Source organism: Hipposideros armiger, unplaced genomic scaffold (genome assembly GCF_001890085.2).
Source record: "Hipposideros armiger isolate ML-2016 unplaced genomic scaffold, ASM189008v1 scaffold_40, whole genome shotgun sequence".
NCBI lineage: Eukaryota > Metazoa > Chordata > Mammalia > Chiroptera > Hipposideridae > Hipposideros > Hipposideros armiger.
In genome coordinates this window covers 2,980,710-3,007,801 of record NW_017731390.1, presented here as the reverse complement: position 1 = coordinate 3,007,801, position 27,092 = coordinate 2,980,710, and the positions used below count along the sequence as shown (strand labels likewise).

The 27,092-nt window shown below is 47.2% G+C and overlaps 2 protein-coding genes across 13 annotated transcripts in view; one reads left to right on the top strand and one right to left on the bottom strand.

Moving 5' to 3' along the window:
• Positions 1-415: 415 nt before the first annotated feature.
• Positions 416-12,591, top strand: NFE2L1 (NFE2 like bZIP transcription factor 1). Of its 8 annotated transcripts, none has more exons than XM_019638602.1 (6): positions 416-532; positions 2,010-3,028; positions 7,647-7,862; positions 8,280-8,369; positions 8,590-8,748; positions 9,514-12,587. In XM_019638602.1, exons 2-6 carry the CDS (start codon positions 2,519-2,521, stop codon positions 10,858-10,860), a joined length of 2,322 nt encoding a protein of 773 aa, XP_019494147.1. In that variant the 5' UTR covers positions 416-532; positions 2,010-2,518; the 3' UTR covers positions 10,861-12,587. The 8 variants fall into 8 exon arrangements, with proteins under 8 accessions (XP_019494147.1, XP_019494148.1, XP_019494146.1 ...); XM_019638603.1 differs by lacking the exon at positions 416-532 and adding an exon at positions 701-722; XM_019638601.1 differs by lacking the exon at positions 416-532 and adding an exon at positions 841-943.
• The window catches only part of CBX1 (chromobox 1), a 26,337-nt gene continuing 10,645 nt past the window's right edge, over positions 11,401-27,092 (bottom strand). The window contains exons 2-6 of one of the 5 annotated variants that reach the window (XM_019638618.1): positions 23,613-23,789; positions 22,971-23,148; positions 22,298-22,392; positions 15,638-15,663; positions 11,401-15,245 (exon numbers count right to left, since the gene is read on the bottom strand). In XM_019638618.1, the coding sequence (XP_019494163.1) occupies positions 15,238-15,245; positions 15,638-15,663; positions 22,298-22,392; positions 22,971-23,148; positions 23,613-23,752 (447 nt within the window). In that variant the 5' untranslated portion in view covers positions 23,753-23,789 and the 3' untranslated portion in view covers positions 11,401-15,237. Of the gene's footprint in view, positions 15,664-18,537; positions 20,010-22,120; positions 22,208-22,297; positions 22,393-22,970; positions 23,149-23,612; positions 23,790-27,092 lie in introns of those variants that run through there. The other 4 variants (XM_019638615.1, XM_019638617.1, XM_019638614.1 and 1 more) reach the window with 4 other exon arrangements.

The following is a 27,092-nucleotide window of genomic DNA, read 5'->3' as shown; positions in this document are numbered from 1 at the left end:
GGGGTGGGGGGGAGTCTCGCGCTCCAGCGGCGAATACTGCCGCCTGTCTCCGGTCCTAAGCCCGTATCTCCCAGCCGAAGAAGGCCCTGCAAGCACTCAGCCTGCACACTTTGCTCGGCGCCTAGCCTGTAACACCCCGTACGGCCAGCGCACGGCGGAGAATCCAGAATGCCGGGCGATAGGGCCTTCACCCTAGTTATTGGTGGGCCCACGCTGTGGAGGCGATGTCCATTGGGCCATGGACCATGTCAGTCTTGGGAAATCGGGAAAGAGAGGAGGAGGTACACTCAGCCATTGGGCTCTCTTTGCTATCAATTAAAGCGACATCCGGTGACGGCCACGGCCTCGGCTCGTTGATTGGAGAAACGTGTTGGCGGCGGAGGGCGGGCTTCCGAGTGAGGTGGGAGGAGGGGGCGGGGAGGGAAGCGGAGGCTGGGGAGCTCTAGGCCGGCCGGCGGTGGCGGCGGCAAGGCCGGGACTCTGGCTGAGGGCCTTCTGTGGCGGCAGCGGCGGACGCCGAGCTCAGCAGCGGGTATCAGGCATATTCCTTTCCCTGACTGCAGGCGCGCTGCGCCGCGCGGCCGAGACTTAGAGTGAAGGGCGGTGGGGTGGAGCTGAGAGGCAGGAGGCGGGAGCGGGCGGCGGAGCGGGGTTTGCGTCGGGGTCGGGCCCTAGCCCTGGCAGGGAGAGGCCGCGAGGCCGTGGTGAAAGTCTGTTCCCGGGTGGGTTGGACTGGGGAGGACTGAGGGCACGAGAAGGCGTGGTATTAGGCCCGGGCTTGGGCGCGGGGTGGGGCCATAGAGACGGAGGGCGGGGTGGGGTTTGGCCGTAAGGATGGGTCAAGGCCAGGAAAGTAACACTTGTTCACTGCTGCTCCAGAAGGCTAGAACAGAAACCCAGGCGCCGAGAACGGGCATGGCGACTTGGTCCCAGCCGGACTTCGGTATCCAGGGCAGGGTGGGACTCGGCTCAGACCAGAGGCCACTGGCCTTACTCGATCTTTAAGGGACCTTGTCCGGCTTCTCGAACTTAATTGGCTCTCGGGAGGTTTTAGTAAGAAATTGTGTGAGAACGGGAGGGTAGTGTAAGCTGGAACTTTGGGTCGCAATTGTGTTTAACCAAATAAGGGTGTGTGGGTGCATAGATATAGTTCCCTCTCCCCCTTTAGGATGAAGTTGGTAGGTGGGTCACAACACTGAAAAGAGCTATGTCTTGGTTTATAAGGTTAATGGAAGTTCAGTAGTAGAAACCAGAAATTGAAAGGCAGATTTACTCCCTCCCCACTTGGCTATCTGGGTTGAGAACTTGGCCATATACTTCTGTTTTGGCTCAGAAGGTCATGTGAATGAAAATAAAACCTGCCTATGCAAATTCTGGACCAACTAATCCTGGCTCAGTTCCCCTTCCCATATCCCTTAGTCCCCCCTCCCCCACCTTTTTTTAAAGTGAGAGAGATGGGAAAGTGAAATCAGATTTCGAAGGTGGGAAAACAAACGGCATTATCCTTTCCTGAACGTGCCCTTTCCCACTTTCATCCATTAATAATCTCTTCCTCCCCTTCAAAACTGGAAGGGACAAGGACTGGGGGCAGTTTTCTCCTGGGAGATGGGCAATCAACTTTCTTTTAAGATAGGAAATGGACTAATGATGCTAAAAATAGAAGCTAGGTAGTGTGTATGGGGTGTTGGGGGGGAGGGTTGGTAAGTCAGACAACATGTAAAATATTTTGGATGCCCTGGGTATTGTCTGGTTATCCACAACAAGCTACCTTTTAGGGTATTGCAAATTTAATCTACAGAAACAGGGATCCTTTGATCCTTTGTTAGCAATACCTTCCTTTCATAATTATTCTGCCTAGAACAGGTTTTTTTTGTTTTGGGGGGAGTATAACTGACTTATTTTTTCTCCCATATAAGAGTGGCCTTTTAATGTGTTTCCTACCTTTTGCCTTGATCATGGTGTGAAAATTATGGAATCTTACCCTGTTGCTCTTGTGATTCCTATTTCAGGTTTCTCTGGAAACCCCCCTGGTAAGTGTGGAGGAGGCGGGACACTCTGACCCAAGACAAAAGGCCTGTAGTTCCAGCCAAAGAAAATAAACCTTAGGAGAGAGAAGGAAAAAAAAAAAAAATCCATCAGCTGTTCCTGAGAACAGCCTGCAGTGGAATCTACAGAGAGGACAACTAATGTGAGTGAGGAAGTGACTGTATGTGGACTGTGGCGACAGTAAGTCACGTGGGCCCTGAGGGCCTGGACTGGGTTAGGAACAGTTGTGCTTTCAGAGGTGAGGTGTTGAGAAGGGAAAAGTGAATGTGGTCTGGAGTGTGGCCTTGGCTCCACGGGGTGTGCTTTCCTCTGAGGCCATCAGGGAGCTCAGCCCCTGTGTTCTGCCAGGGTGGGGTACAGGGTTTGGCACTGAGGGGGGTAACTTGCTGGCTGGAGCAGCAGAGCAGTGGCCTTGATTTGTCTTTTGGAAGATTTAAAAACCAAAAAGCATAAACATTCTGGTCCTTCAGCAATGCTTTCTCTGAAGAAATACTTAACGGAAGGACTCCTCCAGTTCACCATTCTGCTGAGTTTGATTGGGGTGCGGGTGGACGTGGATACTTACCTGACCTCACAGCTCCCCCCGCTCCGGGAGATCATCCTGGGGCCCAGTTCTGCCTATACTCAGACCCAGTTCCACAACCTGAGGAATACCTTGGATGGCTATGGTATCCACCCCAAGAGCATAGACCTGGACAATTACTTCACTGCCCGGCGGCTTCTCAGTCAGGTGAGGGCCCTGGACAGGTTCCAGGTGCCGACCACTGAGGTAAACGCCTGGCTGGTCCACCGGGATCCGGAGGGGTCTGTCTCTGGCAGCCAGCCCAGCTCAGGCCTTGCCCTCGAGAGTTCCAGTGGCCTCCAAGATGTGACAGGCACAGACAACGGGGTGCGAGAAAGCGAAACGGAGCAGGGATTCAGTGAAGATTTGGAGGATTTGGGGGCTGTAGCCCCTCCAGTCAGTGGAGACTTAACCAAAGAGGTTAGTGGCCACATGGAGGGGTGAGTGGGAGGGGTTGGTTGGGGAGGGGGGTGTGGGTTGGTCCTGGAGGACTGTAGTCATAGTACTAACCCCTGTAAAGAACCAGAGCAGTTCCAGGGGGGTCTCAGGCATTGTTCTTGGATAGAAATGGGCTGAATTGTCTGACTAGGGTTGGGGGCTGGGAGCATTTCCTGTGTTGAACCATTGACCCACCTCTAAATGTACGTCAGGGCAGTGGGAGGTTCCTAGAACATGCCAGTGTATTTACTGCTTGGATTTCAACATGACTCCTGGAGGCCCAGGGTGGGGGAGGGAGTCATGTTGTGATGGGCTTTGATGCGGTGTATATCTGTTGCTAAGACACAAATACTTTATGGACTCTTGCCTTGTACCTCCCTCCACATCAAAACACATACATATCCTGAAGTTCTCCTTTGTGGTCAGTCCTGTTGTTGTTGTAAGGTCCTGATAAGTCTGCTGTCCTGAGCCTGAGCCAAGGGGTAGATTTAGATAGTTATTCTTGGCCCAATGGGGACTGAGGCTCCTATCATGGCTGAAGGCCCAGCCCACTACAGGGAGTAGGGAGGTGATGGCTGGGAGTTAGAAGAGAAACTGCATTCTGCTGCCTAAGTCAGCTTGCTTTGAGCTGTCAGAGATCTTTAGCTTCTGAAATGTGGCTGACATTACTGTTTGGGGTTAGAAAGGGATGCAGTTGCCTTTAGCGCTGTGCATGGCTCTGCTGCCCCTTCCCAACAGAGCTTTCAGCTCTGTTTGGCCCTGGCTTGCCACTCAGCTCCAAGGAGCTTGAAAAAAAAAGCCCACTGCAGTCTCCTTGGCTGTTACGGCGAGAGTGCTGTATTGCACTGGGTTGGGGTGAGAGAGGGGATGTAAAAAAGTGTTACAGATGCTGCGGAACTTGCCTCTTTCTGCCCTCCAGTCAGACCAGGTTTTGCATCCATCCTGCATTGGAGCCGGTTCCTGAATTCAGTTCACTGAATATTAGTCACTGTCAATCAAAGCATGTGGCTTCCACTGGGCCAGTGGTCCTCAATTGGGGGTGATTTTGACCCCAGAGGACATATGACAATGTCTAGAGACAGTTTAATTTGTCACAACTAGGGGAGGTACTATTGGCATCTAATGGAGAAAGGCCAGAGATGCTGTTCAACTTCCTAAAAATCACAGATCAGCCCCCAAACGACAGACTGGCCCCAAATGTCAGTAATGCCAAGGTTGCTCTACTGCTCATCTGGCTCATACTGGATCTACTTGAAGAGATACTAGAATTATCTGAGCATGGGAGCCATGAGCATTCCTTACCTTTCAGTGCCTCTTTTCTTAGATTCTTATGGTGCCACTGGGAACTTGAACCTCTCTTCCACTTCCTCTGTCTTTTCCCTTCAAATGGGCTCGTCTTGGCACAGTGGCCTGAAGAAGTATGCTTTCCAACCACTCTCCCGTCCTCCCGTCCCAGTGTAGCTAGTTCCCCAAGGGGTGGATGTAACTGGGCTTTCTCTTGGGAACCCTGTAGGGGTAGCTCCTGTTCCTGCTGGGAGCCTTCCTGGGATGGGGTGTTTCAGATATAATGTGGATGGGTTGGGGCAGAATGGAGTGGGACTCTGACCCTGCTTTCCTCCATTTCTTGGCCTTGGTGAAGGTTGTGTTTTCGCGGAGGCCAGGCCTTCACTGCTCCCTTTGGGGGCTGGAGGGTGGGTCAGCATTAGGGGCCCAGGCTGAGTATGGGGGAAGGGAGGATTATTATGTGTCTAGAACAACATTTCCTCAGCAACTCAGGGATAAAAATACTCAAGTCCAGAGCATGTGACAGGCACTGCTGGAGCTGGTATTATCCCTGGGGTGACAGCGCTCCCCCACTGCCAGGCCTGTTCGATGGACAGTCATAGCCCAGGCCCTTGTCAGGGATAGGATTCCCCTCAAGGCTGGCACTCTGCCCAGAGCGGAGGTGGCCTGTGTACAGCTCTTTACAGGCGAGGAGCAGTCTGTGACCAAGGAGAACATACTGTCCCTGACCTGACCTTAGGCTCATGGGGAGCAGCAGTGAGGATGGGAGTCAGAACTGTGATCCGGATGCTGTCAGGGGCTTCTTTCCTGCTTCAGAGATGTGGGCTAGGGGGTCAGGAGGAGAATGCTCCTGAATGAAGCTAGGGGTAAAGGGGAGTGGGGGACACGTTTGAGGCCAAGACATTGTGGAACACCTGTCTCCTGCGGTGCTGGCCTTCAGGCTCCTGACTCCCTCTTGCCTGGGGCTAGGCCTTGCCAGCACAGTGACATCGCTGCACGTGTGCAAATGGCTTTTCCCCTTCCTCTCATCTGGCCTGTTGTAGGGTGACCAAGCCTCTGGCTCACAGTGGGTCTGGGTGCACTGGGTTCCTGCCCAGCCTGGCTTGTGATCTTTCGGCTTGAGGACAACTGGTCACAGCCCTCCCGAGGAACGGAAAACTCCTTCCACTTCCAGGGAAGAACTTAGATTCCCGGAGAAGCTGCCGGAGGAGTGGCTGCCCAGTCCTGAGTGGGCTGGGCAAGCGGGATGCGACAGGAGGGAGAGTGGCACCCCTTCCCCCCAGGGCTCTCTCACTGCGCCACCCGGCTGGCTGACTGGGCTGGGTGGGGCTGCCCGCCCCTGGGTGCGTCTCCTTGAGGAGACAGAGACGGAGGCGGCCCAGGGATGGGCTGGTTCCTTGCGGCAGCTTCTCCAGCTGCCCTGGTGCAGAGATTGGCTCTCGGCTGCAGCTAGGTAACAGGCGGTGGGAGGGGATTGGCTCTTTCCGCATCTCCAGCGGAGAATTGGGGGAGGAGATTGGCTCTCGTCGCAGCCTAGGTAACGACAGTGGGAGGGGATTGGCTCTTTCCGCAGCCCAGCTGCTGACCTGGGGGAGGGGATTGGCTCTCTGCAGCCTCAGCAGTGACCTGCGGGGTGGGAGGGGGAGGGGATTGGCTCCTTGCTGCAGCCTAGGTAACAAGTTTGGGGGGCGTGGGGAGGGGGAGAGGGAGGAGTGGGAGGATAGGCCCAGGAGGGAGCTTGCTTTCCTCTGCAGCTTGAGCACGGAGCATGGGGTGGGAGTCCCATCTCACTGCAGCCTCTGCGGTGAGCTTAGGGTGGGGGCTGCCAGGCGCCTGAGTGGAACTGGGGTTGTGAGGTGGGAGGGGGCTGCTCAAGGATGGAGGAAGAGGGCTGGGCCGGGCCGCCCAGGCAGCAGCACGGGCGGGGCACCTCTTCGGGCCCCTCGGAGCTAGCACGGGGCCACCCTTCCAGCCTGGTGTGCTCCCTGCAAGCCAAGAGCTCCTTGCAGCCCCCTGTCCGGCTTCCCGGCACCAGCTGCCCTGGGGCTCATCTCGCAGACCATGACCCGCCTGGACCGCAGCTCTCACAGTGGTGGGGGCCCTGCCAAAGGGAGCCGGCCCCTTAACTCTTTGCTGGCTGGTCACCGGGTGGCCCAGCCCTCCTCTGCTCCTGGGTCCAGGGCTTCTGCTCAGGTTGGTGTATACGTGGGGAGACTAAAGGGAAAGATACACCTGGTGGGAGGTGTTAAGATCAGGGAGGGTTACGGTGGGAAAGGGATACCTGGTCAGGGATAGGGAGGTGGGTCTAAAGATATTGCTTTCTGGAAAGTCTGCTTTTTTCAAAACTGTGAATTGAAGGCAACAGTGTAGGGTTTCTTCAACTGGGGTGGGGGGCATGTGTAAGAAGCCCAAATGGCTATTATTTATTGGGGTTCTATGCTGGTGGCAGTGGGGGTGGCAGTTGGTGCAGAACTGATAAGGAGCCACCAGGGTAGAGCAGGAGGGAGGTGTTTTGGTACCCGAGGCGGCAGTTGTGGCCGAGTGATGATGGGGGCTATGTCCTTGAGTGGGTTGACAGATGGGGAGTGAGTCCTGGGGTGTGGTAAGGAAGGGAGAGCACTTGTGTGAGGGGGCACCATGGGGCTGGCCTTGGCAGGGGTGGGGTGCCCAGTGAGGATCAGCTGACTGCCTGAGGCTCTCCTGGGATTGAGGCAGCTTGCTAGATCAGCTGAGAGTGGGGATTCTGGCAGGGATGGACCTTGAGGTGAGCCTGGGCGTTAAGAGTTGTGGGTGTTCAGCCTTACTCCTTCCTCAGCCCGGGAAGGGGGAATAGGCTGTATGAAAGGCTGGAGACAGCCTGTCATTGTCATTGGTTGCATCAGGTGGTTGTAAATGCAGGGATTTTCCTTTCCAGCCCACCCCACCCCTTTATGCAAATGAATGGCACCACAGGCTGATGCAAGCCTGGCCACCTGGAAGCAATTCTGCATGACAATTCGCCCTTGCTTGCTGTGGCCAGCTTCCTACAAACCCAGCTTTTAAGGATTCCCATTCCCCAAATGAGAAATGACTCCTGTAGCACCTTTCCTTCTTAGTGGTGAGGTGGCCCTGCCTTTTGGCCTGGCTGTCTCCGGTCCAGATCGACACATATGGTGGTTTTTGCTAGCTTCTGGAAATGAATGAAGCCTTTGCTGGTACAGCAGGGCAGGGGCTAGCGGCTGGCAGGTGTAGGGCTAGGAGGGACATCTGAGGGGCAGGACAGGTAGAGAGGGGCCCCAGGACCTGAGAGCTAAAGTCATCGTGATCTGTCTTTCAGGACATAGATCTGATTGACATCCTTTGGCGGCAGGATATTGACCTGGGGGCTGGGCGTGAGATTTTTGACTATAGTCATCGCCAGAAAGAGCAGGATGTGGATAAGGAACTGCAAGATGGAGCGGAGCAGGAGGACACCTGGCCAGGCGAGGGCGCAGAAGCTCTGGCGCGAAATCTGCTAGTGGATGGCGAAACTGGAGAGAGCTTCCCTGCTCAGGTACTACCACCCCTGCTCACTTCCAGAAACTTCTTGGAGACGGCAGGTTGTGTCTGGGGAATGGTCCTGAATGTATATTTTGGGCTGGGGTCTCCAACAAGTCATAGTGAGTGGGCTGAGGCAGGGGGAGTGGATGAGCAAAACAGAAGCAGAGGGACCAGGCCTTAGTAACAGACATTACAGAGGCGGCAGAGCACCTGGCAACTTCCTGCTTGCGTCAGGACTCTTCACTCTCCCTTTTCTCCCCTGGAATTTGGGACTTAGGGTCAGTCATTAGCTGGGGAACAGAGGGCGAATATAGGCCTGCAACCACGCAGGTCCTCCTTCAGCGCCCCCTTGGAAAGGCTGGGGAAGAGGCTTCGGCCCACAGGCAGCCAAGGCCCAGATCAGTCAGACTTACAGTTGCTATTGCCACAGGTGCCTGGTGGGGAGGACCAGACGGCCCTGTCCCTGGAAGAGTGCCTTAGGCTGCTGGAGGCCACCTGCCCCTTTGGGGAGAATGCTGAGGTGAGCAGGACTCCAGGGAGAGCCCGCCAAGCCAGCAGGGCAGCGTGCACACGCTGTGTCCCTCCGCGGCTGCCTGAGGGGCCAGCTCTTGGAGCTGGCCTTGTCCTGGCTGCTGGGAGTGATCTCAGAGGAAGGAAGAAACAGAGCCTCAGGCGGTAGTCTCTGGGAGGAAAGCAGAAGCCGGTCTTCCCTTCTGTTAAAGCCTCTGTGTTTTCCCTAGTTTCCAGCAGACATTGCCAGCTTAACAGAAGCAGTGCCTAGTGAGAGGGAGCCTCCAGGTCTTCAGAACAACCTCTTGTCTCCTCTCCTGACGGGGACAGAGTCGCCATTTGATTTGGAACAGCAGTGGCAAGATCTCATGTCCATCATGGAAATGCAGGTAGGATTATCAGAACAGGGCGCAAACCTATCGGACTTTGTGTTGTAACACCACTTGCTTTTCCATCTCTGGGAAGAGAAAGAGTAATACTCTCTCTGATCCACAGACATTGAGAGGTAACTGTCCAGGTGTCTCCTTGGGGCAGTAGGGCATAGAGTCAGGAGTCGGGAGTTTGGGTTAAAACCCCGTGGCTAAGCCATTTAAAGCAGGCCTGCCTCTTAAGTGTACTGCCTTCCTTTCCTTCAAGCAGATAATCACTTGGCTGGGTGCTTCCGAGGTTTAGCATTAATAAAAGCTGACGTTCATGCAGTGCTCTATAGCCATCATGTAATTTGGCCCTCACAATCATCTAGTCAGCCTTTTATTATTTGAAAGGTGAAGAAATGGAAGCTCAGAGAAGTTAAGTGATATGCCCATGGGCACACAGCAAGCGGGCAGCTAGGTTTTCTTACTCCAAGGCTTGGTCTTGTTTTCACTGTGCTGATTTTGTAGTGAAGAGGTAGTCAGTGTTAGGTGTTTTCTTACTCTCCTTCCTATATGGGGGATTCTGGCCAAACATGAGCTGGTCAGTCCTGCATTGGGGTGGAATCCATAGAAAGGAATCCATCTCTGCCAGGCCTGGTGGACCAAGCGGGTCCAGGAGCGGATGCTGTGAGCTCTGACTTCCAGTCTCCTGCCTGTGTTGGGTGCCTGCTAGTGTGAGCCCCCATCCTCACCTGGGGGAGTCTGCTCTGAGTGAAAGGTGATGCTCTTCTCCCCTTCCAGGCCATGGAAGTAAACACATCAACAAGTGAGATCCTGTACAGTGCGCCTCCTGGAGACCCATTGAGCACCAACTACAGCCTTGCCCCTAACACTCCCATCAATCAGAATGTCAGCCTGCATCAGGCGTCCCTGGGGGGCTGCAGCCAGGACTTCTCGCTCTTCAGCCCTGAGGTGGAGAGCCTGCCTGTGGCCGACAGTTCCACATTGCTCCCACTGGTCCCCAGCAATTCCACCAACCTCAACTCCACCTTTGGCTCTACCAACTTGGCGGGCCTTTTCTTTCCACCCCAGCTCAACGGCACAGCCAATGACACAGCAGGCCCGGAGCTGCCTGACCCACTGGGGGGTTTGTTAGACGAAGCCATGCTGGATGAGATCAGCCTGATGGACCTGGCCATTGAAGAAGGCTTCAACCCTGTGCAGGCCTCCCAGCTTGAAGAGGAATTTGACTCTGACTCAGGTCTCTCCTTGGACTCCAGCCATAGCCCTTCCTCCCTGAGCAGCTCTGAAGGCAGTTCTTCCTCGTCCTCCTCCTCCTCCTCGTCCTCCTCTTCTGCCTCTTCCTCAGCCTCTTCCTCTTTTTCCGAGGAAGGTGCTGTTGGCTACAGCTCTGACTCTGAGACCCTGGATCTAGAGGAGGCTGAGGGCGCTGTGGGCTACCAGCCTGAGTATTCCAAGTTCTGCCGCATGAGCTACCAGGATCCGTCTCAGCTCTCTTGCCTGCCCTACTTGGAGCATGTGGGCCACAACCACACGTACAACATGGCACCCAGTGCCCTCGACTCTGCTGACCTGCCACCACCCGGCACACTCAAGAAAGGCAGCAAGGAGAAGCAGGCCGACTTCCTAGACAAACAGATGAGCCGGGATGAGCATCGAGCCCGCGCCATGAAGATCCCCTTCACCAATGACAAAATCATCAACCTGCCTGTGGAGGAGTTCAATGAGCTGCTGTCCAAATACCAGCTCAGTGAGGCCCAGCTGAGCCTCATCCGGGACATCCGGCGCCGAGGCAAGAACAAGATGGCAGCGCAGAACTGCCGCAAGCGTAAGCTGGACACCATCCTGAACCTGGAGCGGGACGTGGAGGACCTGCAGCGCGATAAAGCCCGACTGCTGCGGGAGAAGGTGGAGTTCCTCCGGTCCCTGCGGCAGATGAAGCAGAAGGTCCAGAGCCTATACCAGGAGGTGTTTGGGCGGCTGCGAGATGAGAATGGGCGACCCTACTCGCCCAGTCAGTATGCGCTCCAGTACACCGGGGATGGCAGTGTCCTCCTCATTCCCCGTGCCCTGGCTGACCAGCAGGCCCGGCGGCAGGAGAGGAAGCCAAAGGACCGGAGAAAGTGAGCATGGGGAGGAAGAGGGGTTGATGCTCACCAAGATGGAAACTGGAGAAGGGCTGGGCCTGGACCTGGACCTACAGCAGGGGACTTTAATGCCTTCTTATCCAATAGATCTTCTCAGATGGGATGACTGCGGGTCAGTGGACAGGAAGAGGCAGGCACAGGTGCTGTCTGGCTGAGCTTCCCCAGCTGGGGAGGGTGGAAGTAACCAGACAGTTTGGGTGGACAGGGTCCTGACTCCTACCCCATTCCTTCGAGGGAAGGGGTGGCGATGGCATTGACGGAGGCCGACAAAGGGGGAAGAAAGGGACTTGTGAGAGGGAAGGAAGCAGTAGAAAGTCTCATTGCTGGAAGGAAGGAAGGAAAGAAACCAAAAAATCAAAGCTGGAAGAAAATCAAAAGTGCAGGATAAGATCGAATCTGGCCAGGATTCCAGGCAGCAGGTTTCAGTGGGACTAGGTCATTTGTGTGAGTAAACCCCACTTCACCCCAGGGGAGGGGTGAAACAGACAGACAAGGCGAGTTCTGGGAAGGGCTTTGTGAACTCTCTGCTCCTGCATTTTGGCATTCTTCAAGGGGAGCTCTTGGATATCTCCTGGAATATTTCAATTGTAGGGGAGCCACTGGGACCCAACACTGGCTTGGAGGGTTAGGGTTAAAGGGTAGAGTGAACAGGAAAGGGTCACAAGGTCCCATGTTGCAACAGCCCCAACACCAAGCATGTCACTCACTGCCCTGCCACTCCATCTCCCTCGGTGCCCAGTTACCCCTGAGCTGAGGCTCCAAGGACTCCATCAGAGCCTGCATGCTAACGCTGTTCTCTTCCCCGCCCTGCCACCCCACCCACCGGCTGCCCAGAGATGATCTGCAGCTGGGGTGCTGGCAATGTCCCCCCCTCCCCCAGTGCTGGGCCTGCAGCCTCCTGGGGGCTGCTCTGAGGCAGGGGGATACGGAGAAGCCAGGAAGTATTCAGCACAACACTGGGGAGTGACTTCCCTCAGGCCTCCCACCACCAACTGGGCTTATCACTGGAAAAGACAAACTACAAATCCCAGCAACAACAAACTAGTCCTCTTAGAGTTTCTTGCGCTTTGATTTAAGGGCTTGAGCCCTGTTTCACTTATAGGGTCTAGAATGCTTGTGTTGAGTAAAAAGGAGATACCCCAATATTCAAAGCTGCTAAATGTTCTCTTTGCCATAAAGACTCCGTGTAACTGTGTGAACACTTGGGATTTTTCTCCTCTGTCCCGAGGTCTCCGTCTGCTTTCTTTTTTGGGATTGTTTCTAGGAGAAAGAAGTGCATGTAATGGGGGATGAGGGCACCTCCCCACTCCCCCCAGAATGTTGACCACAGGCAGCTTCTCTGCACCCTGTTTAGCAAGGGCTCCTGGAGAAGGCAGAGGGGAGTGCCAAGGTGGCCAGAAGGTTCTAGGACCAGTGTCTTTAACTGTTTGCCACTGCTGCCCCCACCCCCTGCCTAGCTCTGGAGTGCTGTGTCTGCCTCCAGACTAGCAGGAGTGAGTTGAGAGGGGAAGCACTGATTCTTCTCCCCACTTGGGGGAGGGGGCAACACATTAACTGAGCAGTAGGGATAGAAGGCATGAGCCTGGAAAGTGCTTTTATAAATTATTTTCCTTGTAGATTTTATTTTTAATTTATCTCTGTGACCTGCCAGGGAGAGGAGAGAGAGGCTGTGAGCACATGACAAAATAAAATAAAATGGATGATTCATTCTCAAGTGCAATTTTTCCCTACCTTGAATTTAAATTGATAGTAAACAGGCCTCAAGGGGAGAAGTGGCCATTGTGTGGCTAAGACAGCTCACATGGGAATGTGGTGGAGCACAGGGGAGGTTGACAATGAGTAGAGACAAAAGAATAGTCTTGAGTGCTGTGTTAAACTTTTTAAGCAGGTGTTTTGTACCTTTACAAGGTTTGCCAGCTGGAATCCATTCAGGAAGGATTTGGAGTCTTTTTGCCTTTCTCATAGGGCTAAACTAGGTGTCGTGACCTGGCCCAGCTCCTTGCCTGTCCACCTGTGATCAGCATTTCATGTTGACTGTGCTATCTCTGGCGGCACCACCTGCCAAAGAGGTGCAGAGCATTGGAGAGGAGTCACACCAATGGCTGTGATGGTGGAAACCCAAGAAATCAACAGGACCAACACATGCCAAGCATGTCAGTATAACAGCAGGGCCACAGAACTAGAAGAGCAGGAAGCCAGACCCCAAGTTTAAGGTATAGTAAAGCCCCAGCTGAGAACCAGAATCTGTTCTCCCCCCAAAACAAAACCCTGCCTTAATACCAAGCCTGCGAAGTGCTGAATGATTTAAGGTACTGAGTGGTTGCTGGAACTGCCACATGCCCATCTTGGGCGTAGGTGCTTAGCAAATGCCCAAGTAATGAGTGCTCACCTGGCGGTCTAACAGGACAAGGTTAGGACCAGAAGCTGTGATCTTGAACTCCCATGTACCACTGTGTAACCTGACTCAGCCCAGTGCTTTAATGATGCTAGACTATCCTAAGGGGTGGAATAGACTTCAGGAATAACACTGATTTCTTACTTGTTTCAATTTACAATGGCTTTTCCCATGTCTAGTTGGAAAGAGTTGGTCATATAAACAAGAGCTCTTTCCTAATTAGGAATTAAGTACTTTTTGTAAGCCAGATTCTTGTGGGGGAGGGGAGGGAGAGAGAAAGACTAAAAATTAAGTTTGAGAAACTTGAACTCATGATGATAAAAAAAATACAAATTATATGTAGAAGAGTAAACTGACAAAATTCAGAGATTAATGTTTTCGTAACCCTTCTAGAAATGTGTATTTTTGATTGTTTAGTACACTATTAGGCTGTAACTTTTTATCTTGTTTTGCAACTTTTTTTAGCTTCCAGAAGATTTTTCAAGGGAAAAAAAAAATGCTCTCTCACCCCTTTAGTGTTGCCCCTGGTCTGAAGAGTATTTTTGTCACCCTTCCCCCATGTCCCTTTATGGAGAGATGTACAGTTGTGTCTAGGATCACGCTGATTAGCAGGGGCTTTGGGCCAAGTTGGTCAGCATTGCTGTGGGGCTGACCTCTTTTGTTGCTGGCAGGTGGAGTGGGTGAACCAGCTTCAAGGCTTTTTCTGGCAGGAAGATAAAGGACTCAAGAAGGGCCTGTGAAAGAGCTGTTACACCTAGACAGGAAGTTAGTAGAGGTCCTAAGGTTGGTAGGGAGATGAGCAGGCCTCATCCTTAACTAAGTACCTAACTTCACAGTGACCTGCTTGGGTGGGGGTGGAAGGCTTGCTTTGTCTTGATTTCAGTTCTAGTAGGCTTCAAACCAATTTTACGTACATCTTAAATCATGTGAGATGGAAATAGACCCATTGTTTCAACCTCTGCCCTGCAGAGATCTCTCCAATGAAGCTGGGGCTATTTTCAGTATCAGTAAAAATAGAAGAAATATAGATGTGAGGGGACAATAGTAATCTAGAGACATGCTCAATGTCAGCAAGACCTGGCCTCCATGGCTGACGAGTCAAAATAGCCATGGATCCCCGCCTCAGGCTGCCCTCATCCCTGCTTTTACAACCCTAGGTTACCCCAGGCCTTGCTGCTCAGGTTTTTAGCCAATAGCTGGAAAAACAAGTGCCTTGCAGGAAAATAACCCCGCCACCCTCAAGTCGCCTACCATATCCAGTAGGCACTGACCTAGAGCAACAACCTTAGAAGCGCAGACTAAATCAGTAGTTTTAGGGCACTGCCAGCCAGAAGTCCATTCCTTATTGATGCTGTCCATATACAAACACGGCTACGAGATTAGTGTGCTTTCCCAGCCAAGCGTAGAAATTCTCTAGCAAAACCCATGTGCTTGATTATCATAAGTGGTTAAGCCTTGTTTTTCTGTCACGGATCCTTCTGGGAAGTGAACAGGGAGCCACAGACCTTTGACTTGTCGTTTTGTCAATGTACCAAAAACAGTAACGCTCCTTTCACCTTTCTTTTCACAGAGGTACAGTCATCCTTGCCTCTGGTTCTGAACTTCATAGTGGAGAAAAAGCATTCGGGACTCTGGGGGATACATGTGAAATTTAACACCTGATTTGAGTTCTAGTCCTTGTTCTATCCAGGAATTCTTTGAAAGTTCACATTTGCCGGAATTAGTTAAGAAACAGAATCCAGTGCACAAGTTGTCTCTTGAGGAGTCAGAGTACCAAACCTTGCTAAAGAGGTGTGTTTTCAAAATCAGTCGGATAGAAAATCGTCTTCCTTTTTGAAGTGCAAAAATACCAATGAAAAGTCTTCAAGTTGGTTCTTGTCCAGTCTAACTTGACTGCATAATGGAGATAGGTCTCATAGTATTTGTTCATTCCAGATGCCATTTCAACCAAGGAAACAAAACCTAGTTCACTTGGGGAGAGGTGGAGAAAAGACCAGAGTTGGTGATCTGCCTTTTGTTTTAAACATTAATTAGGCAAGTTAGGTTGTCTTAAACCTTCCAATCAGGAAAGGAGCTTAAGCAGTAGTAGAAACAATGGGCCCATCCCAGAGCTACCCAGCCTGACCCCAAGCTATGCCAACAGTCCACAGGGCAGGATCGGGCAAAGTCAACTAGAATATTTAAAAATCCATGTGGGGTAAACTGTGCCTTTGGTACTATCACAAAGCACCATGCAAACCAACGGGTCACAATGTAGACTCAGACCTGCTGTTGAATATTTTAACACAAGCTATTTAATATAAACAAAAACTAGTGAACTGAATTGTCAACATATTCTATAAACTTGATGTTTCAGCCTTACCTTGGGAGTTCTGCCACCTCACTGGCCTAAGGAGGAAAAGAACAAACGCCTTAGAAACAGACGACAGTTGGCCCTTGAACAATACAGGTTTGACTTGCACAGGTTCACATATATGTGGATTTTTTTCAATAAATACTGTAAATATATTTTTGTTATAATTTTCTTTTCTCTAGCTTTATTGTAAGAATACACTATAGAATACATATACAAAATAAGTATTTCTTATTGGTAAGGCTTCTGGTCAACAGCACGCTATTAAGTTTTTGGGGAGTCAAGTTATAGACGGATTTTCAACTGGGGGGCATGTTGGTGCCCCAACCCCCACATTGTTCAAGGGTCAACTGTACTGTTCTATTTGCCCCCACAGAGCAGGGCTAACTATGCTTTTTAATCCCAGCTGGATAGTTTTATTTTAAATTTCACTTGCTTTCAGTATTCAGCAATTTATTCAGTGGGAAGCTCTCAAGGCCCAGATCGATTAAGTCATTCATATAAGAGAGAGAAACAACTCAAAAGATACTGGCTAGGAAAGCAGTAACTTCTGGAGAAAAACTTCACTGCTAGACAGTCACACCAAGGGTGATAGACAGTTAAGACTTGTTATCTGGGGATCTTAGGCTCCTTTATCAAACTTCCTAACCACACACCTGAACACCAGGATGCTTCTACTTGATTGCTTCTTACTGCTACAATGAAGTTGAGTGCCTCCCTTACTAGCTGAATGCTGGCCCGTGAGTGATACTGGTATTTCACATTCTGAAGGGGGGGAAACACTGAGTCTGGACTTAGTTCAGTCCTCTCATCTCTAAATTTTTAAATGAGACCATTCTCATGAGAAGACTCAACTTGCAGATCAGAGAAATAATACCAATTAGATAACGTATCAGGTTAATTTCATCTCAAACAGAACCCAGCTCCATACATAGTTCAGGATCTGGAGGCATTGCAGAAAATTTGCATTTCAGAGTTCCAGTTTCACCAAATTATTTTGGAGTAGCAATTTCCTCTTATAATTTTCCCTTTCTGTCTGAGGGAAATAATTACTTTATAACAGATTCCCAATGCCACAGGCCACAGACTATAAATATTTGCCCAGCACACATAGCTAAATACCAAATGATCATGGGTTAAAATCCAACTGAGCTGAGTGTGAATGAGCTCTGGAATAAGATTATATTTGAAAGTAAGTACTTAAAAACTCAATTATTAAAAATTACTTAAGGGTGATTGGTTAGCTTAGGTGGTTCGAGCGTGGTGCTGGTAACACCAAGGTTGCCGTTCGATCCCTGCATGGGCCACTGTGAGCTGCGCCCTCCTTAAAAGAGTCAACTACGCCACTGTAGCATGAAAGCAATGTGTAACCAGTGACCATGGCTGTTCCCCAATAAAATTTTTTTTAAAATTACTTAAAATCAGTAGTCAGAACTTTCAAATGACACTGAAAAGCACAAGTAATTATTCCTGAGCACTGTCGGTTGTGTGGTCATTATACTGGTCATTTACTGTATATACTAACTTGAAAGTCAACTGAAGACTCTAGAAGCAAGGTATTTTCTTGACTGGCTCTACTAGTATAAGATGCCTCTAATATTGTTACCATATCAGTAAGTTCTCCTTGTGTAATAGTTAACTAAGGTAATAACCTATCTCCTTTTATTAAATTCCTGGGCAAAGTCTATGATACACTTTCATTGAAGTCATCCGACAAACACGTTTTGTACTGCATGAAGAAATACTCTCAGAATACTTTCTAAAGGTGACTTCAGATTGGGTTTGGTAAATAGCTGGAAAAACAAGGGTTTTGCAGGAAAAATAACCCCACCACCTATGTATGCATATATTTTATTTCTAACATTTCTGCACGCATTTCTGGATTCAAGAATCACTTGAGAAAAATTTATCCTTAAACCTTGAATCTAGAAATGTGATAATTGGCTTTTAAAGAAAACAAAATTGTGAATATCTCCACTTCAATTTTTATTGTATGCGTTATCAATTCAGTGTCTTCTCTGGAAAGAATGATAAGGTTTTACAAGAATTCAGAAATGCCAGAAATGACAATGAAGTAGGTTCCAAAGGTTAAGGCTAAAGCTGAATAGCAGCTCATTCTGGACACACACCAAGGCTGAAAGCATCTCATGCTGCAGAACAGAACCAGAACACCCTGCCCATCGCACTCCAATTCTCTTATCGAGCTACCGACTGCTCTGCTGCTGTAATTACAGGGACAGTCTCAGGAGCTCTGCACAGAAAGGCCTCCTCAGCTCCACCTTACTTACTCTCCCCAAACTCCAAGGAGGCTTTTTGAAAAACCTATATCCATGTCAGTTTAGTTGAAACAAATGCTTTGTACTGTAGAGCTGAACTGTCACACTGATTTGATCTCAGTAGAAATTCCGTTTTCCTTTTATAAACGAGAGCCTAGTCCCATTTGGTTCTAAATTACAGGCAGAAAACGATGACATGTTAAGAAAATAATGACATTTTAATTCAGTGATCAAACCCAGGGCCAATTCCTGAAAATTCTGGGCAAGCTGACGTTAGCTAAGGTCACACAAATCTGTGAAATACAAGAGCCAGGATCTAAACCTAACTCAAAACCCATGTTTCCAAACATATCATAGTTTAAAATTGCTCTCAGGTCACAGAGTCCTAAACAAACAAACAACCTTTGAGCAATATGAAGATGGAGTGATGTCATAATATTTACCATCTCTGTAGCAATGATAAATATTTACTCAATGTGGTGAGACCATTCAAAGATTCAGGCCAGGTGTCAGATTCTCAAGCTTACAGTATTCAAGAAATAAAACCATCAAGAGTAGAAACTGCTTCCAACAGGCTGAACCAGTAAGGTAATAAAAGGCAAGGAGGGTTTCTGGCAAGACTTAAGACAGAAATCAAGGATTATAAATCTATATAGTTTTATTCAGACAAAAACTGACAGTGTGGTATGAAGTTTACATTTAAACAAAGTTTTCACAGAAACCTAACACATGCCTAAAAAGATTTTACAATGGAGTACTAGATACAGGTCTAGATGATGTCAAGAACTGATGGATTTCATAATTCAAGACAGTATTTTGGGAATTAATTCTTAGGGTAAAAAAGTTTTGTATTGTGTTTTAGTGAACCACTGCCCCAGTATGAAAGTTTAGTTTTCTCCTGAGACGAGGTCTTTTGAAATACTCCAACTCTTGAAGTGATTGGATAAACTTGTGCTGTCAGTGACTGAACCCTGCCACCAATGGTTTCAGAGTTCAAGGTTCAAAAAGCATAGAAGTTCCAAGAGCATGGGCCCTTCCCTTTACTCTCACACCTCCCATGCCATCCTCTTCCCCTCCCTAAATACCTTGGTCAGTGGCTTGGATGGACAAGCTAATATTTATAACTTTGTAACTGGAAAAGGGTCTTCTTGTCAATTTTAATAATTAGCACCTCTAAGACAGAATGCTCTGCCTTTGTATACGCTCCAATAAAAGACTTTCCCTCCTCAACCAGTTTCCATCCCCAAAATGGCAGCTTTGTTAGTCCTTTGTTGGGAACAGCATTAAGCTCAGGCAGGGAACACCTTGGCTTATAAGTTTTAGGCATTCACAGCTTCTAAACAGTCTCTTACAGTCCTCATTTAGATTGCCAATGACATTTTTTGAAAAGATAAAATATTCTGGACACAGAACCAATTCATTAGTTGTTTGTTCCTTCCATTGTTTCATCACTTCCCCAATCAGGGCCCAAATTTTAACAAAAATGATCCTACCCATCTCCCTTGCTTCCCACCCCACCCCTCCCACACCCAAATAATACACCTGTAATAGCCAAAAACTACACACATGCTACGCTGTAAAAATGCAGTTAACACTATTGGGAAGAAGGCTGTGGATTGTGGAGATGCTCTTTGAAGATCTACAGTATCTTTTTGCTCTCCCACACACCCATTCTGCAAGTTTTGTCCTTCATAGAAGGCCCTTTGCTTTTCTCAGCAAAGTGCAGAATGGATTGCCTTGAAACACTTACCCTCCTTCCCCTCCACTGGGATGAGTGTGCAAACTATACAGCATGGTGCGGCTTTAAAGCACTTGGGCTGCTGTAGGGCACAGAAACTATACTGGCTCTTCAAAGGACATCTTCTCAAGCCACCTCTATGGTGTCAAGACAAGTAGAACTCCTTCCCCTCCCCACTTGAAACCCGCCATCAGATGTGACAGGGGCTGGTACTCAAGAGAGTTAATTCTTGTCATCTTTTTTGTCATCATCCTCCGAGGGGTAGGAATGCCACGTCAGCCTTTCCTCATAGAAGGATATGACAACCTGGGGGCACTTGACATTGGCTTCCTTGGCAGGGACCAGGTCAGCCTCATCAGAGTTTTTCCTGCAGAACAAAGCAGAGAGAGACTTTGAGGCCAGGTGCCAGTGGTCTCCCAACTTGGATCACCCAGGGATAGGGCTTTAAAAATATTAATTCCAGAAGAGTAAACTAGGGAAGGGTGCCGACATGGCCCAAGCAGCATTTACTGGCAGCTTTTAGGCAAGTGACATCCTTGGAGATCTTTTGCTGTTGAAAATCCCCTCTGGATATCTTTGTCAAAAGCTAGGTCACCTAACTCAATCTGTCATATCTGAACCTCTGGGAAAGGGCAAAAAAAGTACGACTCTTGGATTCTCTGAGGGAAGAAAAGAGGCTACTGCACTCTTCCAAAAGCCACAGCCCAGCTGCTAAGAGCCCATGGAGAGATCCTGGTCTGGTAACAGGATTTTATACCATGTAGGATAAGACTTAATACCAATATGACATTGGCCAGAGACAATGCAGGTGGACACTTTCTTGATGACTCCTACTTTAACATTACCAAATGCCATGCTCACACAGACATGCCACAACTCCCAGGTGCTTTGAAATGGTGCTTCAACACTGGGAGGAAGAAAATGAAGGAACTATTACATAATTCTCTATATTCTTCTGAATTTTAAAATGTTCTCAAAATTTGAAAATCACATCCATATTACAAGGGACACAGGAATAAGCTCTATCTTCGGGTCACTGGGAATGTCCTGGATGAAGTAGTAGCAAAGGGTAGGCAGCAGATATGATAGGATCTCTGATGAAGCACCACTCAAAACTTCCAGAAAACCAGCAACAGGTAAACCAAAGCCACACAGCCCCACAGAACCAAAGAGTAAGCTCAGGTAAGGTAGGGTTCTGAACAGACTCAAGTGAATGCGAGGGAAAGGCATATAACAGCATGGGAACCTGAAGCAGGCTGCCCCTTGTTGACAATTCAACAGCATCCTGAGGTAAGTTCAGTCATTTCAATGCATAGAAATATTTGCTGTTTTTGGAAAGGGACAAGTATCTCTGCTCTCCAGAAAAATCACTTTAAAATGATCTTGGTTTTATAATCAACATCAATCTTAACTTGTAGAGTTATATTCAGCTATAATCTTTACACACAGCAGTGAGTCAACCATAGGAGTGTAATCTTAAGCAATATGGAGGTACTACTTAACTCAGACTGGTCACATGCAGACAAAATGTATTCTAATTGGATTGACTAACTCCTGGAATCAATTCTTTCCCCCCATATGCAGCACCCTAAAAACGAACTTTAAAAAAAAAAAAAAGAACTTTTCTCCTCCAGGCTAGCAATAAATCAGCTAGGAGGAGGTAAGATTCAGTAAACACCCAGAGAATGCACAGGAAGAAAACAGGTTCAGCTAGTTGTGACACCGGCTTCAGTGGTGTTAAAGAGAGGCCTCTCTGGCCACCTTCTAAAGGAAAGCAATTAGTACAGATATGAGTTTGAGTTTCAGAGAAGGTTCTACAATGACAAAAGGACAAAGCACCTAGAATGCTGCCTTCATTGGCAAAGGTTTAGAATTATTCACTCCTAATTTATATTTTAAAAATAATGATTGAGATCTACTTGGGGCGGGGGAAAGCATAAGCATTTTCAACAAGCAAAAAAAAAGGGGGCAGGGGGAGAAAGCCTTCCTTTTGGACAGAGAATAGGGAAATTATAGAGAATTTTGGGTTAACTACAGTTCTTAAGATTCTCCAGACAACTGTGTCCATTAAGCTGTTTCACAGAGCATTACTACCACTGGTGTTTATACTTATAATGGGGAAAAGTAAAAAGTAGGCTTGTTTTAAACTCAGTATATAGGAAAGGGACCTTGCTGACCCCTGCTGGCTGATCTGGGAATTGTAGAATCTGTACAAACCGGAAAGGATCGTTATCAAGGACAAAGGAAGAGCTACAGAAATTCTTTCCTAACCCTGAGAAGTTAACAGACTCTGATCCTGGGGCCAGCCAATCTTTATTAAGGAGGTGGTAGAAGGGGAGGGTGGTTCAATCACATTTCATATTTTTTCCCTTCACTTGCAGAAGTGAAATGTGATTCCTCCCCATACCCTCTCCAGTCTAGATTTTCTCCCACCTCCTAAAAAAATGGGCAAAGATCTGAGAATCCTAAGGGCCCCTACCTGTAAATCATGAGTCCAGGCTGGCAGTCAGGCCGAGGGTCACTATCGAAGGACTATGCCATCTTAAAGATTTCACACCTGGGTAACTGGAATTTCGAAGGTCCAGCTCTTTTCCTCTGGCATGGAACAAATGGGAGAAGAAAAAAACAACCACACAGAGCTACTGGCAGACTCACCATTTCATCAGGAACATGAGTTCTCCACTGGAGTCTGTAGCTCCAATAATCCGCTCTGGCTCCAAACCCCGGGCAAAGCCTCGTGGCTTTTCTGACTGCAAAAACCAGACGGATGGAACAGTTTTCACTATATGGACTGCTATCCAGACTGCAGCCATTCCTGTTTCTCTGATTAATGTGTTCAAATTCTTTTGCCAGTATTTCACTAATACCATGGCTCCAAGTCACAGGCCTTTTAGAATTGTTGTAAGTGATTATCCCATCAAGGTCTGAAGTGCTTGAGGTTTCCCCACATGTAAAACGGGACATACATGTATATTTCAAGCAAAATAAATGTTCACAATGGTTTCTTCACCCTCAAGACAACTTAAAGGTACTGAATAAATTAAAATAGTTACCTCAAACCTGTAATGATTAAAACACTGAAAGCTATCTACTTATAGGAAATGAATTATTCTGGAACCTCAGATAAAATAAGAGATTATGAGGCTTCAAAAGAGTGAGCCCCCAAACACTCTGTAAGCATTAGCCTACCTAAGATTTCAGAGAGACTGAGAGGAAGCTGCTGACATCCAAGAAGCAGGAGAACGAAAGTGCTGGAATTATCTGGCTTTCAGCTTCTTAGACAGCAGTAAGAATTCTGGCTAGTAACAATTCTTACTCCTAGTCTTACCTCTTCTTTCTTCTTCTTTGGTTTGCTCTCCTCTCCCTTATCTTCAGAATCGGAGTCAGCTTTGCGCTTGCCGCCCTCTGATTTATCTGTCTCGTGTGCTGTTTTCTGTGACTGCAGAAACTCAGCAATGAGGTCGGGGCAATCCAGGTTCTCTTCTGGCTCCCACGTGTTGTCCTCACTGAAACCAGAGAGCACGGTCAGTCACGCTTTCCACTCAAAGTTAGCACACTCATACAAAGGAGAAGCACAGGACAAGAGCTGGTTTCTTGGAAAAGAGGACTTAACAATAATGAGTAACTAGATTTTGCCCAACACCAAGAACTGGGGAAAGTGAAAATTTCTTGAGGGGTGATGGGGGACATACAAATTCAAAGTTTAGAAACTTGCCTCTTTCAAAGGAAAACTACTTTCTCATTGTAAACTTGGATTAGTCTAAAGCCACACACAAAACTGCTCTTCCGAAATCAGTTTTGCATTATAGCACTTTGTACATACGGATCATTTTCCTAGACTATAAACCGTAAAGGCCACGCCTGAGTCACATGGTACCTATCAGAGCACCCTAGGCTCTGCACATTACTAGACTCCTGGGAAACAGTTGGTGACTAAATGAATGGATTTACCCAGGTCAGTGAAACTTACTCCGAGAACCCCTTCCACTTTAGGAGGTACTCCACTTTGCCCTTTACCACTCGACGGTCGAGAACTTTTTCCACCACGTATTCCTCTTCCTCCTCTTCTAGCACCTCCTCGACTTTCTTCTTGTTTTGTTTTTTCCCCATAGTGCCCGCCAGCTTTCTGGTATAAAGGGTGACGCTGCTAAAATGATAAAGGAAATAAAAAGGTCATTAAGGGCACACTTTTCTTGGTTAGGTGAATATCTGAAGTGTAAGAAAAACGGACATCACAGATGAATTTAATAGTGTGTGCTGCTTATATTAAGTGCTATGCCTATTCATCTTCAATACACAATGAAATTTTCTGATTTATTCAGCTAGAAAGTTAGTTCATAAAACAGCCCCAACTAATCTCACAGCAAATTTTTTTATTCTTGCATACCCACTCAAAACTTATAAACCTATTCTAAGCTAAAAAGTTCCCAATACCCCTTTTACTATAAAGCATGGTATCTAAAATATATTAAATTGAAAGAAAATCCTCCTAAAAATAAGGCATATACACCAAAACTTCTAGTCATATAATCCTCTAATCCATACTTCCTCCTATTCTCTGCACATTTTCCAATTCATCACAGTGCTGCACTTGAATTTTTACTGTGGAAAATAGCTTGTCGTATTCATTAAACATCTAGTTTAATTTTCCCTTTTATATGTGCACACAATCCATTCTTGTTAAAACACTCCCTCTTTCAAGTCCCCTTAATATTCTTTAAGCAGTCTTTTATGAATGCCACCATTAATTAATTTACAATTCACAAGTTTCTTATTAACTTCTCATTCTACTTCGTTTATTTCTAAGACTAAGAAAGACTCATATAAATGACAGAATGACCACACTAAAAAAATGACCATGGAATTCTCTGAACTAGAACACTGCAATAATTTGGAAAATGAGTGGGGGAAAAAAGGTAGGTATCGCAGATAACAGAACCTGAGTTTATTCTTTTGTAAAATACATCACCAGGCTGGGAAATCCCTAAGGGTTTTTCCAGTACTAAAATTCAAGTCCTTTATAAGTCTTTTTTCTTTAGTCCTCATACAACTGACTGCTGTTAGGTTTAAAGCCTTATGTTTACCAATCTGTGTCAGTAGGTGGCGCCATATGATATCAATACAACAAAATTGATCTATAAAACTAGCTGAAATCTACAAATTGATGGACCACAGTTGCCCAAAATGAGATACAAAAAAATCAAGAGTATGGCCGATAATCCAAACAAGAAAGAAGTTATACTACCATGTTTAAATTTAAGACCATGCCAATTTGGGGTTAAACTGGTTCTTCTTAGTCATCCTTGGGAAAAGGAATCTAACTTAAGTAGATAGAAACTCTTCAAAATACTTTAAAGTTGGCCTGTAAAACCAGAATGCATTTTAGAAAGAGTCCATCTATAGACTATATGAAATATAATAAATTTCTCATGAAAGTCAGGATCATTATGAATCAGCTGTATTATCTATACATGCTTAGGTTTATACTCTGAGATATTCCCAAGTCTGCATATATGAGCAATGCTGACTTAAAAAACAAACACTTGTTTGGATACTAGACAATTCTAGACACTGCTGGATACTGGAGATTCAAGAGAACAAGAAATGGTCCTTGCCTTCCTGAAGCTTAATATTAGATAAGAAAAAACGTAGAAACCTCTTCCACTAAAGGTACTCTGAACTTTTGCAGAGTGGCACAAAACAATGTTTTTTGAGGTGCTTTTAGTGTGGCCTACATCTAACAAGGCAACATCCAAGCCACCCCACTTCAAAACACATATCTGCTAAGAGTATCTTTTCAACACTCTTCCTCTCCATTTTCATACTGAAGACTGCTTTCCTTGCCTAGCCAACCCCTCTTATCTTAGAGAAAGTGCAACATGAGTCTTCCTTTCCCTCTGTTACTGAACAGATTAATCAGTCGATTGAATGCAATCTTTGGCTACCTCTTGGCTAGCTAGCTTCATTGTGCCTCTGGATTCAGAGGCTGTGCCTCTTCCTGGAGGGAGATGCTTTCATGTTTTCAGAATTCTGACTGCCACGTGACAAGTGTTATTTTATGAGGAAAGAAATATCCAATTTTCCTTTTGGATAAATGCAATAGTGTTTTCTCTCAAGAACAAGTACTACTTACTCCTTGTTTGCTTTTCACTGTTGGTTGAACGGGGTGGCAAGATTCATCATTAGTCTTTGGTTAAAGTGCAGGGAAAAATAAATAGACAATCACCTTTAGATAACAAAGGCCACCACAACTCCCTACTTTAATTTGAGCTTGGAAATTGGAAGATACTCCCTTTTCTCAACAGGCAGAAGGTAAACAATGGGTTACAGATGATCCCAAAACAGTAACTGTCCGCTAATAACCCCTCTTCCAAGTAATTAAATTTCAGAAAGTAAATATATGGTAATGGAAGGAAACTAGATTTTGGGTGGGGAGCACACAGTTGAGTATACAGATGCTGAATTATAATCTTGTACTCCTGAAAATTACATGTTATTAACTAATGTTTCTCCCAATAAATTTAATTTAAAAAATAAAATAAAATCGAAAGAAAGAAAAAGAGAGTGAGCATTGAATACTGACCATCTGATCCTGCTACTATGACCCAAAATGGTCAAGACAGCTTTGGCTTGGCTTATCACTACCTACTGCAGGCCTCTCCTCCCTGTGTCACTAGTATGGCCCCCAAGAAGTAAGAGTCATAGAATAGAGTAAGAATAAAATCCTTTAGGTTAGGTAAAGAAAGCCCCCCAAATGGGGAAATCTAAAGTAAGATCTCTTGATTTTCATCTTTACTCACTTAAATCATTGTCCTAAGAACAACTCAAATAAGTGAAGAATATAGAAAACACACTCCTGCTTTTCTCTGAGCTTTTTTAACTGGCTCATCACCGCACCTACCTCCAGGGATTGGATTCTTTATATTAATAGTGATTCTTAGCCAGGCTTCCCAATGTGAGATTTTTTCCCCTTATTTATATAGGTAGTTCTCTAGCGTCCTGAATAAGTTGTTTTCAAAATTAGTAGAGAAGTATATAAAATATGCAACCCACTCTTCCTATTATATCTAGCAACTTCAGAAGAGCCAAGAGCCCCCTTAAATATTATGAAGGACCAGTTATTCTCATAGTTTCCAAATGGATTATTTCAAGAGAACCTCCCACCCCCTCTCTGAAGATGGCTGTCTCCAAACACCAGCAGAGACTTCTGGAAGGACAGCTCTCAATTCGAATTGCTTGGCAAAGAAATTTCAAAGTAACTCAGATTAGTGCACAATGAAAAAATGCCCTTTAGTCAACATGCCTTTTCCCACTCCCCTAAGCATCCTGGCAACCAAGTTATGACATCATGAGTGCCATAATCAGGGGCCGGCCGAGTGGCGCGATGGTTAAGAACTCGCTTGGGATGCCAGAGGGCCCCGGTTCGGATCCCACATATGAGGGCCAGTGA

Coding starts and splice junctions, on each gene's coding strand:
- NFE2L1 (XM_019638602.1), top strand. CDS start 2,519: ATGCTTTCTCTGAAGAAATACTTAACGGAAGGACTCCTCCAGTTCACC. Junction 8,370..8,589: donor CCTTTGGGGAGAATGCTGAG/GTGAGCAGGACT, acceptor TGTTTTCCCTAG/TTTCCAGCAGACATTGCCAG. Junction 8,749..9,513: donor TGTCCATCATGGAAATGCAG/GTAGGATTATCA, acceptor CTCCCCTTCCAG/GCCATGGAAGTAAACACATC.